This window comes from Meles meles, chromosome 4 (assembly GCF_922984935.1).
Source record: "Meles meles chromosome 4, mMelMel3.1 paternal haplotype, whole genome shotgun sequence".
In the NCBI taxonomy this organism is placed as follows: domain Eukaryota; kingdom Metazoa; phylum Chordata; class Mammalia; order Carnivora; family Mustelidae; genus Meles; species Meles meles.
Genome location: NC_060069.1, coordinates 103,048,274 through 103,062,950, shown reverse-complemented (window position 1 = coordinate 103,062,950; position 14,677 = coordinate 103,048,274). Strand labels below are relative to the sequence as shown.

The 14,677-nt window shown below is 38.8% G+C and overlaps 2 protein-coding genes across 2 annotated transcripts in view; one reads left to right on the top strand and one right to left on the bottom strand.

Annotated features, from left to right (window-relative positions):
* The window catches only part of GTPBP8 (GTP binding protein 8 (putative)), an 18,916-nt gene extending 13,329 nt beyond the window's left edge, over positions 1-5,587 (top strand). The window contains exon 6 of the mRNA XM_046003241.1: positions 5,410-5,587. Coding sequence (XP_045859197.1) covers positions 5,410-5,458 — 49 coding nt within the window. The 3' untranslated portion in view covers positions 5,459-5,587. The remainder of the gene's footprint in view (positions 1-5,409) is intronic.
* Positions 3,040-14,677, bottom strand: NEPRO (nucleolus and neural progenitor protein). Its single transcript, XM_046003239.1, has 9 exons — positions 14,549-14,677; positions 12,796-12,950; positions 11,165-11,244; positions 10,643-10,774; positions 10,137-10,214; positions 9,122-9,483; positions 8,883-8,944; positions 5,582-5,835; positions 3,040-3,587 (listed from the first exon to the last, which is right to left on the bottom strand). The coding sequence occupies exons 1-9, from the start codon at positions 14,649-14,651 to the stop codon at positions 3,125-3,127; spliced, it is 1,689 nt and encodes a 562-aa protein (XP_045859195.1). The 5' UTR covers positions 14,652-14,677; the 3' UTR covers positions 3,040-3,124.

Below are 14,677 nucleotides of genomic sequence, written 5' to 3'. Positions count from 1 at the left end.
ATGTAGGCATTCACAAAGTGAAATATATGATGACAATAGAACAATCTTAGAAGTCATCATTTTGCCTGACAGTATTACTTTATCTTAGCCTTGGTTCTCCTAAAAGCAGAGCCCAAGACAAGTTTGCATGCAGTTGTTTATTTGGCAAGTGACCCCAGGGAATAGGAGTGATAGAGAAAGGAAACGGAAGAAAGGAAAGTCAATCAATGATGCAAGAGTTGGACATCACATAGGTACTAGTCTTGATCTTGAGGCATCTTCTGGGGAGACTTAGGAAACGTGCCTCTGTGTTGCCTTTGAAGTGGGGAGAAGGTGGCTCCACACTTCTTCCAACTTGTGCATGCCTAAGTGCCAGTTGTTCCTGCAACTTGTCAGAAGGAGCATGAGGAGAGGTCTCTGGAACATGACGTAAAGTGCAGTTGTCCACTCCTACTGGAAACTGGTGGCCACAGGAGTGGCTGAAGTAAGGTCAAGAGGATTCGGGCATGGGAGGTCTCACCACAGTTCTCTTATAAATGATCTAAGTGTTTTAATGCTACCAGAGAGGTAAAATCGGTATTCACTATGATGACACTAGCAGTATTTTTTTTTTCTTTTTTGGTTGGGGTATGGAGACCCCATGGGGTATGGAGAGGGAAAAAAGAGAATCATAATGGGGTTCCACACTCAGCATGGAGCCCAACGTGGGGCTCAGTCTCATGACCCTGAGATAATGGCCTGAGCTGAAATCAAGAGTTGGATACTTAACCAACTGAGCCACCCAGGCACTCCCACTAACAGTAGTTTCTAATCTAATTTACTAGTAAGTTATGGTTTGTATAGTTTAGATTTTACTTTTAAAAATTTAAGACTTTGGAATTTTAAGTTGTTTGGAAAGATTAACTGATCTAGGATATTACATTTCTTATATATAAAATATCGTTTGGTGGACACATGTGAAGCTTTTTTACTATTTCCCCCAGAATTCTAAGGAGCAAGAGAGGGGAAGAGGAGATGAGGAAACTTACTCCAAAGGAACATTAATTAAGTACAAAAAAGTGATAGGCCTGTAGTTCGATCCAGGCTCTAGCCTCCATAGACAAATCACTGAACACTCTGGTTTTTCCCACTGAGGGAAGAATCTCCTTGAACGCTTCAAGTTTCTGATTCTTAAACAAGAATGCCACTTCAGATGAAGCAGTCTAAGTCCAGGGAAACTAAATGTGTGGATTCATCTGCAAATGAAAACAGAAGCAAGACTGGACCTTAAATCTTAGAATCACAGAATCTGATGGCTATGGCTAGACTTGTTGTAAATGAGATCTCCTTAGTATTATCCGTGTTTTAAGGCACTAAGTAGCTACTATCACTTGGTAGCAAGCCAGGATACATACAAACAATGAAAAGGGACTAGAAATGTATTAAGAACTTTGAAGTAAATCAGGATGTTTGCAAGGCTTCAGGAAAGAAGGAAGCTAAAGCGGTGTTTAACTCTGCTTTGCAGGCTACTTGCATCAGATCACCTAAGCGCCTTGTTAAAAATGCAGGCTTCTAAGCACCTGAATAGCTCAGTCAGTTAGGCATCTGACTCCTGATCTCGACTTGGGTTTTGATCTCAGGCTCATGAGGTCATGCAGGCTTCTGTCTCCATCCCCTGGCAGTTTATCAGTCTCTTCAGAAGGGAATCTGCATTTTGAACAACCTGCGAAGCGATTCTCAAAACAGCCTAACACATGAGAACCCCCAGTATAGATAAGTGGGAAAGGTGCAGAAAGAACAAGGCCAGATAAAGAATGCAACGGAAATAGAGTGAGGATGGTGAAGGAAAAGAAGGGTGGGTGTGATATATACTGGGGAACTGTTTTACTTTTCTTTTTTTTTTTTTTTTTTAATTTTTTTTTTAAGATTATTTATTTATTTATTTGACAGAGAGAGATCACAAGTAGATAGGCAGGCAGAGAGAGAGGGAAACAGGCCCCCGCCAAGCAGAGAGCCTGATGCGGGACTCGATCCCAGGACCCTGAGATCATGACCTGAGCCGAAGGCAGCGGCTTAACCCACTGAGCCACCCAGGCGCCCCCTGTTTTACTTTTCTATAAATCTACATGTAACACAAAACTTAATGCCACAACCTTCTTAACAAATAGAAGCTTACTGACCTAATTCTAGTAAACTAGAATATTTGAAAATATGTAAATTTACCATCTCTGGCAATGGTAAAACAATATAAAAATATCAGATGGTAGCATCAACATTAAATTATATGTGTGGCCTCACTCCTGGTTCTGTTTTGTGTAACTAAGCTTTAATTTTTCATTTAACTTTCCTATCTACTTCTACTTTGCTATCTTCTTTGTATTTCATGTATGGTTATACATGTTACCTTACATCCTTTTTGGGAAAAAAGTTTATTCAGAATCACTCACTAGCACCCAAATAAGTAAACCAGAAAAAAAAACCCAAAAACTTTTAGAGAACTCCAAAAGCATTTTAATTTGCCCTCCTGTGAGATAAGGTGAACAAATGAAGTAAAATAATGGTAGTGACCAGTCCCTGAGAATACAGTTAGTGGCAAAACTTTTTAGACCCTTGTGATGATCAATTCTAATTTATAATCAAGACAGCACAATCATTAGAAGCTACAAATATGGTTGTTCAAAGATGGACTTACCTACAACGGAGCCAGTTAAGACCAAAGTGACTTTTTAAGCACTCCTTGACTCCTATATACATCCTAAGGCACAGGGTAGGGTTTTATAAACCTAATTACTCAGTTCTTAATTCCCTGGTAAATCATAAAATTATTCTGTTTTTCAGGGACCCACCAGGTTTAATCAAGGAATTATATCTGCTTTTCAAGGACAGGATATGGTAGATTTTTTTTTTTCATCTAAACCCCTGGCACAAAGTCACATTCAAAATTTGACTATTTAATATTCAAATACTTGTCAGTTAAATGACACAGAGCTACTATAAATGTTTATTGAACTGAAATGAACTGCTGTACAATGTCACACTAAAGCAGCTCCTCTTTGAGTCCAAAGACTCCCAAGTCTTTCCAGATTTTTTTTTTCAGCAATTCCACATAAAACAGCAGAACACCAGATCAGTTTGTTAAGTACTTAAATGTCTCACAAATGAGCATCTAAACTCCCATTAAAGCAAAAATATCATCAATGTCATCTGTCTCCTTAATGGTTCCTGATGCATTATGTTTGTTCATTTGCAATACTGTCCATGAATCAGTTTCATTTTCAGTTCTTCCTGTAAGGTTTTCTTGAATTTGTTTCTCTTTAGTTTGTATGACAGGATTTGAAATTCTGCTACTCAGGAGAAGTTTACTGTTAGGGGAGAGATCATTTCTCTGAACTGTATACTGCGAGAGTCTCCATTTACTGCTATCTGTAGCATTCTGATTCCCTTGAGGGGATGGCTGAATTTCCTTTGAAAGAGTCAACTGCAACTTTCTCTGTAGTTTCCTCTGTTCCAGTAAAAATCTATTCTGAGATCTTCTTCGTCTCACATGACACTTTGAAGTTTTGATTCCTGAGCCACGAAGAAGGCAGTTGCAAATAGATGTTTTTATGCACTCTAATTTCTTTGGCAGACTTTAAAGGACAAGAGAAAGGAAAAATCTGGGATTAAGACACAGAAAGACATTTTCAAAAACTTTTGTCTCCCTTTTTGTCAACTCCTAAAAGAAAAGTACACAAAACTGTACACAGGTCCTATAACTGTGTACAACCTCAGAATCGTCACAAAAAATAAATAGGAAATCTGTGTTTTCAGAGCAGAGTTTCCCTCTGATTCACATTATAGCCAAGTATATCCCCATTTTGTTCCCAAAGTGAAGTACCTCCTACAACTGCCTAGCAAGGCAGCTGTCAGAGCCTCTCCCTGATAACCGCCGGAACTGTTCTTAATGTAACAGTAGTGGAGCTGGGGAAAGGATGTATCACAAATAGAACATCCGCCTGGATGCATTAATCTGTATCTGGATAAATAACTTCATGTTGTAGCAGGGAGTGAACAAGGGAAAAGGAATCAAAGTCAGAGACAGAGTTTACCTAAGAATGAGAAGACAGAGCTTCTGGTGTAGACCACCTGATACCTTGGACTGCCCTAATTGTGATTCATATATCTTCCTCAAGTGTGGGAATTCAGAACTCAAATTGCTGATTATTTTAGGTGCTTTGCTCCTGAATAAGGTATACTGCGACAAGGTACATTACATTGTCTTGTATGTATTTGCTAACGGCCTCACTGTTTGTGTTAGATTTCAAAAGATTAGCACGGATCCGCTACTTCTACCCCTGTCACTCTCCCCTTTTCCTTTTTAAATAAATAGATAACTCGGAGGAAGCCTTTATAATGTAGTGATTCAAGACCAGTTTCCAAAAGCTTTTCTTGTTTTACTCTAAGTGGTGATTTTTAAGTGGGGAGAGGGTAAGTGTACCTCCTAATTAAAATAGAAATAGAAAAATATGCAAACAGAAGAATCAGAGGATCTGAATTGAGTTCTAGATCTCCAGATGTAACAATATGAACAAAATCCCCTATGTCCTCAGCTACAAAATGGGAATAATACTGCCTACCTCAGAGAGTTCTGGACATTAAGCAAATTTAAAACATACTACAGCAAACAACAAAACATACTACAGCAAACAGCAAAACAGTATAAGAGAGCAGTTTTTTTGTGAGGTAGGGAATAATGGTTTAACCAAATACCACTTTGTTACCCTTCTCACTAACTCTTAATTATTTTCATCTCTGTCTCATCTACCCCTTCTCCATCTCGGGCTGAGTTCCACCTTAGAATGGATCATTTTTAGATGGCTACAGGTCTTTAAAGGACCTTAATGTAGAAACCCTTCCACCAATTTTTTTCCTAGAATATTTAACTTCTGCCATAGCTCTCAATCAAAACTTGTTCTTGTTGATCTTTACGGCCTTTTTTGTCTAAAATTGTTATGATGGGCATCTATTATTTTTTTCAATAGAAACATAAAACCCTAAGGCATCTGACTTCATTATAATGCTTCAAGTTTTACAATGCTGACTCACAATCAAAGATAACCACCCTTAAGCAGTTCTGTGAACCTAAGATTCAGAGGGAAAGGAAGAAATCAATACATGGAGAGTCTGGCACTCACAAACAAACATTACCTAACCCTAAGTCCAGAGTCTGGTGTGTGTACTTCTGCCCACACTCTCATCCTGCTGCCCTGAAGCTGTGGGGAGACTGGCTGTCTCTCCTACCAGAGCAGGAGTGAGAGCTAGTGCTCCATGAAGATTAAGTCCATCTTACACAATGCATCCCCTGGCTTAGCATACCACAAACACTTCTAAGGCTTTCTGAATGAACAAATGGAATGGTGAAGAATACAAATGAATAAATCTAATTAACCAAGTTAACTTTCTTCTTCCCAGTGATAACAGCTGTGGCCAACAAAAGCAAACAAAACTGCAGTTTGAATAGATCCTTCTTTTAGCACCCCCCCGGGGGGGCTATCCCATTTTTCAAAAAGCTAACTTGAATATATATACTTTTGCCCTAAATAACAACAGAAAAAATAAAGGAATGGAATTATTATATACCTACCTACACCCTTGAGCTTCCACATGTTTAAGCCGGTTACTTTTAAGAAGTTTGTTACCCAGAAAGGAGGCCTGAGCCTTGAGTTTTTTACTCCTGCACCACAAAATTGCTGTTCGGATTTCTTCAGAGAGTTGAGTAAAACTTTCAGCCTCTCGAAATCTCTGCACAAAACTTTTGGCACAGGGAGTTCCTGTTGCTTTCTGACAAGAATGTTTGGTTGCCTTTAGTTTGGACTGAGAACATTTTAAGTTGGTCTCCTGAAATATGAAAAGGTGAGAAAAATATATTGGATTTCCTACTGACTTGCAAATATATAACAGAGAAAAGTTGACCCCTATGAAAATTAGAAAATATCTTTTTAAAAGAAGGAAAACTTCTTTTAAAGCTCACTGTGATCCGAAGGGGCACGTGCACCCAAAAGTTTATAGCAATGTTTATAGCAATGTCCACAATAGCCAAACTATGGAAAGAAACTAGATGTCCATCAACAGATGAATGGATAAAGAAGAGGTGGTATATATACACAATGGAATACTATGCAGCCATCAAAAGAAATGAAATCTTGCCATTCGCGACAACGTGGATGGAACTAGAGGGTATTATGCTTAGCGAAGTAAGTCAGTCGGAGAAAGACAACTATCATGTGATCTCCCTGATATGAGGAAGTGGAGATGCAACGTGGGGGGTTTGGGGAGTAGGAAAAGAATAAATGAAACAAGATGGAATTGGGAGGGAGACAAACCATAAGTGACTCTTAATCTCACAAAACAAACAGGGTTGTTGGGAGGGGGGCCGGGAGAGGGGGGTTGGGTTATGGACATTGGGGAGGGTATGTGCTATGTGAGTGCTGTGAAGTGTGTAAACCTGGCGATTCACAGACCTGTACCCCTGGGGATAAAAATACATTATATGTTTATAAAAAAATAAATTATTTTAAAAAAAGCTCACTGTGCATTCCTTTGTCTTAAAAAACAATGGGAAGTCATCAGAGAGGGAGACAAACCATGAGACTCTTAACTGTAGGAAACAAACTGAGGGTTGCTGGAGGGGAGGTGGGTCGGGGTTGGGGTAACTAGGTATGGGCATTAAGGAAGGCATGTGATGTGATGTGCACTGAGTGTTATATGCAACTGATGAATTACTGAACTCTACATCTGAAACTAATGTTGGCTAATTGAATTTAAATTTTTTTAAAAACTTAATTTTTTATCCACCGCTACTAACACAAGATTTTTATTTCTCCTCTATGCAGCAACAGACCCCAGCTATAACTGAATTCAGATGCGAATCATAATACAAATATTCTAACACATACAGCTATTTAATCTATACATAAGAATGAAACTGAATAAATATTAGTCAAGGTCTATCTGGCAGGGAAAAGAAAAATCACTGAAGAGCCCTTTTCCTTGACACTACTAGACTATCACAAATTTGTTTTTCACTTATTTCTATACCAAGTTATCCTCCTCAATGATGGGTCGTAAATGTTACTGAAAACACACAAAGGGATGATGCTGAATGTATGTTAAAAATGCTTAACTGAGCAACACTTCCAATTCAACCATCTTTTGATGTGTCTCTTCAACCCCATCTTTCTATGTCAAGTAAAGTCTGGATTGTACCAGCCTTCATTGTTTACGAAAATATGCCACTTACTAGATCTGCTTTCATTTTTCATTCAAAACTGCTCCCAATTTCTCACTTTCAAGAAAAACATAAAAAAGTAGTAGAAAATATAAAAGTAGAGACCTATCAATACTTAGTGTTGGTAACTGATAAAATAAATTTGACCTTAGAAGCAAGCTGAGCATGTTAGTGCTATTAAAACTGTGGTAGTGATTAGTCATGAATAGGGACTGGGGACTAACCAACCAGCTTTAAAACCAGCTCACCAAGGAACAGCTAGATGGACTGCAGAAGTTTTGAGGGTCAGAGAGCCATAGTTCTTGAGACAGAGCTGACAAAATGATTTGGGGGACTGATATAATGGTAAAGAACAAAGACTGTGAAACCAAACTGTCTGTGTTCAAATCCTAGCTTTGCCCCCATACTTGCGGTACGACCTAAGCAAGTTTCTTGTCCTTTCTGAGCCTCAATTTTCTCATCTGAAATATGGAACAATAATAATAGCACCAGCCTCACAGGGCTTTTGCAAGGATTGTAGGAATTAACACACGTAAAGCATTTCAAGAGTAAATGCAATATACATATTAGCTATTATTAGGGCTATGGTGATGATGATTCCTCCCTCTGGAGCTCATAAATTGAAAAGAATATAAATCCAAGCTAGAATCTTTGTAAACATTCAAGAAAGAACTCTGATTTATCAAAAATGATTAAGAATTCTTAAATAGAAAAGAAGATATTATCCATGTAGGACACCAGAAGAAAACAATCTGAGGACAGATGATAAAAGAAGTCAAGTAGTTACCACATGAAAGTGGGTGACACTGATGTATTTATCTGCTGCTAGGTCCAGAACAGAATTTACAGATGACTAAAGCTTGAAGTCTAACTGGGAAAGAAAGAGAGGCCTCATGACAAAAGATGAGGATGACAGTAATGATGAGAGTAGTTAATAACATCTAACCACAGTTAAGTGCTTACATCCTCCAGACTCTGTGCTGAAGACTTTACATGCATGGAAACTGCATAACCCTATGAGGGGCATACTGTATTAGAAAGCAGAGGTATGGGCAGGTCAAGAAACTTACATATGGTCACACCACTAGTACCAACTAAAGCCAGGACTCAAACCATTTCTGTCTGACTGCAAAATTTTTTTTTCTTTTTCTTTTCTTTTTTTTTTTTTTTTTAAGATTTTATTCATTTATCTGAGAGAGAGAGAGCATGAGCAGGAGGCAGAAGCAGAGGGGGAGGGAAAGGGATAAGCAGACTCCACACTGAGTGCAGAGCCTTAATGTGAGGCTCAATCCCAGGACCCCAAGATCATGACCTGAGCCAAAATCAAGAGTCAGATGCTCAACTTACTGAGCCACCCAGGCACCCCAAAACTCATACTCTTAATACAATCCACACCTACAATGGATCCTAGAGACACTTTAGAATTCTAGCAAAACTCCGAGTAAAATGTTTTTGAAGGCATTCTATAATCTGAATTTACTGGATGCACTCAGTCCCTTGGGCCTCTATTCATTCAGAAGCATAGGATGAAAACTAAGGTGGCACTAAACTGAGAGCTGGGGATAAAAACAGAGACTCAATCTCTGCCCTTGGTAAATGGTATCTATTCCACAAATTAGCAGAAATTATAAGTCATAGTAATAGAAGCCAGACAAACCTGAGTAGCTTTGTGTTTCAGCTGTTTGCAGAAAGCTCTCACATCAAATTCTGATGACTTTTCTGTAGAAATGGAGAGACCACGGATACAAAAATTATTTTCAATATCATGCTATTTTCATACTATTAGCATACTATTTTCAAATCAACAAATGCTTAAATATATGACATTTCTTGCCAAATTGCTACAAAAGAAATACAGGGACTTGTAAAAGTCTGTGCTATATAAAAGTAGATTACCTTTGAAGACTTTCTTATTCTTTATTGGCTTTCCAAGATCCACATTATTCTGTGTATTGATCCTCATTTGTTTAGCTTTTTTGGAAATTCTGAGTATAGTTTCTTGACTAGACCTTGGTGATTGCTCTTTTGATAAAAACAGTTTATTTAACAATTTAGTTACTCCTTTAGCTGCAAAAGCTGTAGGCATTTTTTTCTTAAAGACCTCAAAATAGGGCTGTCCTAAAAACTCAGCAATATCAGAAGGAAAAGTAAAATCTTTGAAGTAAGGCAGTGGTTGAATCCTAGAGACCTGCTGAAGCAATCCAAACAATGGCTCATATAAAGACGTAAGCCTTTTCAAAACACCTTTATAGAGAACCCTAGAAAAAGAGAGGAGGTCATGAATTAGCCAGCAATTATAATTTGCAGCTTATGTAATAACCACAATAGATTCAAAGCTGAAAATAAGTATCAGTTTGCCACTATAGATTAAAAATCCTCTAGTGCATATTTGCGAAGAGCGAGATTAGTCCAGCCCAAGCAGAAAAATCCAAGTAAAAATGTTACTTAAAACTAAATAAAGTACTCAATGGGAAGGTGTCTCAAAGGATATCTTATGTATGGTTTTAGCTACGTGGTGAGATTTTAGGCAAGTTTCAGATTCTCTACATCGTCTCTGTTCTTTTGGAATGTCTTAAAAGAAGCATGTATTATTGTTATAATCAGCAAAAAGTAAAGCTATTTCCATTACAAAAAAGAATAATAGGTTAGCTGTTATTCATTCTAATCTTATCACCTCTAATAAGCAGAATAAACAAGATGATTGGAAGTAATACTTGAGAGACCCAAATAATACTTGAGAGACATCAAAGACCTAACCGTGAACATTTAGGTTCCCAATCCACCCCAAGTAAACTCTAATCTGAAGTGAAGAAACAACCCCTGCACCATCAGCATCCCACGGGAAAAGAAATATGAAAACCTAGACTGAGTCAGATGAAAAAGAAATGAAGGATTTTATGTACATACATACCATAACCTGCTCACCAGCCCAACCATCACAAGGTTTAAAATAATGAATTCTTGCAAGCCTAGGTGCTTCACAGTCAAGCTGGAGAATCAAGTTAAAGTTAGAAAACAAAACCAAAGTAACTTGAATTTTGCAAGTTATATTTATGAAAAAAACAGATGGGAAACAGAATTTTCTTGAAGAAATTAAGGCCTTAAAATGTTCTATTTCAATCATGGGAACTTAAAGCAATATGCACTCTTCCAGAGCTCTCATTATTTAGCTTCTATGACGAAGAATTTCTGTCAGTGCCCTTAGGATAATACATGCTAGATGGAGACTGACAGTCTCTGGCTATGGCTGTATCAGGCAATTCCTAGGAAAAGGAGGCCAAGATGCAAAATTTTAAACATACGTTATAACTCCTATAACCTCCTTCCTATAACCTCCTAGCTTTCAAACAGAAATACCATTAAATATATCCAAAGAATTCCAATTCAGAGGAAAGCATTTCAGTTGATCAAGGATACAGAAATGTCTTGCAGCAACAGTCCAAGAAGCGAAGTAACAACTTGCAGGCTCCTAAAATCTTCATGAGCACCAGCTCAACCACTGGTTGGCTAGGAATGACACATGCCTTGGTATTTACAGGCTGGTTTTCACTTCACAAAAATGGAAAATAATGTTATTTTCATTCTTAAACTTCATTACTTATAAACCACTTACACAGCTATTTTCAAGCACAGATGAGCTGGAAGCTCCATTTGAAGTAGTTTTTGTTTAATAATGATTCGCTGGAGTTGACTGACAACAATGTTTCAATATAATCTATCTTGACTCAGATTTCAGTGTCCTGCCAGTCCCTCCCACAAGCCAACAGAGGAGAGATTATCACAAATACCAGGTGCCCCTTATTAAAACAAAATTTGTAAAACTCCCCAGTTGGGTTATATCCCAACACCAAGCAAAGAAAAGTCCAAGGGAGATCACATTGAAGACCATGAGTTCCCAGCCCACCACACAGACCATTACAAAGCCACTGGACCACTTACTTGGAAGAAAACAACTCAGACAGATGTTGAATTGAACCCTCCAAATCCATGTTTTTCAAACGTTTTAAACATTGTTCAACCTGAAAGGGGAAGAGCAGCTCAAACTTATATCATACAGACATGGCCACTGATATGATCACAAAAGCAAAGAAATGCAAAAGTTCAAAGTATGGAAATACACTCAACACAAGAGAATACCTTCATTTTAGGGTAAAGTAATGTGCAGCCCAAAAACAGTTGCCCCTACTTAAAGATTTGAAATTAACCCAGCCAAACAAATTTCTCAAATCAGTTTAACTAGGAATTTACTATGTGTCAGGATGTCATTGATGCTATAAAGGGCACCAAAGTAATTACGAGATTTTTCGCAAGATTTTTCTGAAAAACATGCTTTCTAATAGTGAAACTATTAAAACAAGATAGTAAAGCTAAGAGGTTTCATCTTTATTCAGAAGACAATGGAGAACCATTAAAAATATCAAAGCCTTGTTTTAGGATGATTACCCTGGCTTTGGCATATAGAATATGCAAGCATAGAGGAATCAATTAGGATAGCAAGACAACTAAACGTTGACAAGTTCTGAAGAAAGAGGATGCAGCCAGAACTAAAAGAAGGGTCTAGATGCAGAGAAAGTTTCGACTGATCAATGGACTGAATGGGAGAGATACCTAAAAGGAAGATGCAGAGAAAACAGAACACCAAATTTTTCTGATAGATAATTATTCATAGCTTGGAAGCCAGGAGGAGAAATAGGTTCAATCTGATATGTTCAACATGAAATACATTCAGATTTAGTTTTGGAGTAAAAGACTCATAAGGAGACAAAAAGCTGCCCCACCGAAGAAAACGGGAAAACCACATGCTTCCAGATCTTTCTTTGATGAAGAAATCTCCATTCTTTTTGCCTTAAGTAATGGAAGTAGAAAAAACCAGAGGGCACAAATCTGTAAAGTTAGAGAATATGTCTGTTTCACCCCTGTATTCCAAGCACCACGCACAATACCTGGCACATAGAACTGACAAAAAATACCTGCAGAATTAATAAGGTGAATGAATTTATGAGCTTCTAAGGAACCCAGCTTAGGAGACTTGTCTGTATAGTGTAGTCCCTAAACTAGAGGGCCCAACTGTGTCTTAAACTCTAAAAATTATGGAAACCACTTCCCATAACTTGTTATACAGCTATTTAGTCTAATATATTACTGATTAGATTATATATCCCATAATATATAAACCACAGCTTTGTTCTTTTTATGATTTTAGGATTTTCATTATGATTAGGAAATTGTTTCTTAATGCAACACTTTGTCTTGCTCAAATCACTGTATCTGTGAACTAGGCAAAAGTACTATAATTTATTATAGGTTATATAGAATGGAATTTTTCATAAAAATTACCCATTAGAAGCAAGACTGGCAAAGAATTAAACATAGTACCTTTCTAAATAAATTGCTTTTTGAAATGGTTTCAGGAAAAAGAAAATGAAATCCCACATGCAACTGTGGACTGATAATCTATGAAGTCACGTAATTGACTGGGTTTCCCATAATAACAAAATATTAAGTGGCAGTGTGATCTCATTTTCATCAAGCAAGCATGTTGAGTCATAAACACAGGGCTTCCTCCTTACCTGTTTGAGGGCTAAATGGGGCTTGTGGCGGCCCATCCTGTTGTGATTGCTGTAGAGGACTGCGCATAGCACATCTGTCTCTGCATCTAAGATTTGGTTCTTCAGTGACAGTGTAACAAGACAGCATTCTCTAATTACAGCTGCAACACAGAGATCTAAACCAGAGATATTTAATAAAGGTTAGTATGTATTTCTATATGAAGTTTATTATGTAAAAATACTCTGAAGAAACATCTTCCCTTATTAAGGGGATTAAGAACAAATTAATATAATCAGCTTTAACTATAAGAACACTATTCATAATTTCAAGTATGTGAGAAGATGGAAAATGGTGACTGATGATACAGAGTCCAGAAATCATTAAGAGAACATCTGTTAAACAATAACACATATCTTTATCACATTTATTATGATTTTTAAGAATCTTTCATATGAATACTTTGCAGTCATTTGGTGTGCACTTACACTTAAGTACTTTGATGGCGGGGTACCTGTTCTGTGTTTCTCCAAATCCCCTCTTTTGTTATGTACATAAGCAAGGCAGAATGGATGTACTCTTAGATGCAAAGGTGTGGTATGGGTGTACTACTTTCAGGTAAGAATACATTCAGGTAAGAGAAACCACTGTGGCAACTGGAAGTTACATTATTTGGTGAATGTTTGACTGAACACGGGGTGCTCAGAATGATAACAGCTTCCTAGTCTGAAAAGCTGTTAAGTAGAAGATGGAGGTAATGTGTGTCTCTGTGTCACTAAGGGAAGCACTAGCATCCCAGATGGATAGACTACAAAGACAGATTCCTAAAGAACAGAGAGAACTTTATTTTGTCCCAACTATGTGAAGCCAGAAAGGACTGCTTTGAGAATGGGGAGTTGCTGAATTTCCAGGCCTGACAGAATCCTGTTAAAGAATTTTTTAATACAGGAAGAGGAAGATTATAAATTGCGTAGGTTGGATGGATGTTGAGGAGGATGTGATCAGATAGGTTGTATTTAAAATTAACTATCACTTAAGTGTCCATTTACCATATCAGGCACTGTTCCAAATGCTTTCTAACTGTACCTCTTCCTCAAAACAACCCTCTAAGGCAGGTTCTATGCTTATCCGCATGTGAAAAATGAGCTGAGCACATAAGGGTTAAATAACGACACCCCCCAACCTGCCCACCTCCAGCAGAGCGAAGTGCCAGGAATCAAACCCAATTTGGCTCCTGAGGCACGCTCCTAACTACGGGGCCTACTGCCTGAAAACAGCCGTATCACGGATAAAACACGTTAAGAGCACTTTCCCCTAATGACATCATTAGACGCTTTCAACAACAGGTGATAGGTAGGGAGCGCTAACCCGTTATACAGATGAGGAACTGGAGGCCAGAAAGACTGCCGTCTAAACACAGAGTGCCCCAGCGCCTTCCTAAGAGATCAGGACACAGACTTCAGGGTGAATGGGGTTGCTGGTGGCCTGAGGGAGCCCAGGCTTTCCAGGCAGCACTTCTCCCAGACGCCAGTGGCGTCCACCTCTCTCCGCCCCTGGGCGCGGGGCTGGGCCTTAGGCATTTGTCGCTCCAGGAAAGCCGTGGGGTAGGCACAGTGGGTTTAGTAAAGGATTCCAAAGCAAACCAGAGCCCCTACAAAATTCCTAGCAAACTCGGGACCGAGGGCTCAGGAAGTCCCGCCCTCACCGCGCACGTGCGCCGGCCCGGCCGGACGCCACCTCCGGAAACGTCTGCCGTTCACCGGGCCGTTCGCTCACCTAGAGCTGCGTCGGGGTCCGGTACGGTAACAGCGCTGCGGCTCCCCGCCTTCGGAATTCTCACGCGGTTCCACGGCTCCAGGCCCGGGTGCACCGTAGCCATCTCGGGAGACCGGGGAGGGGCTCGGA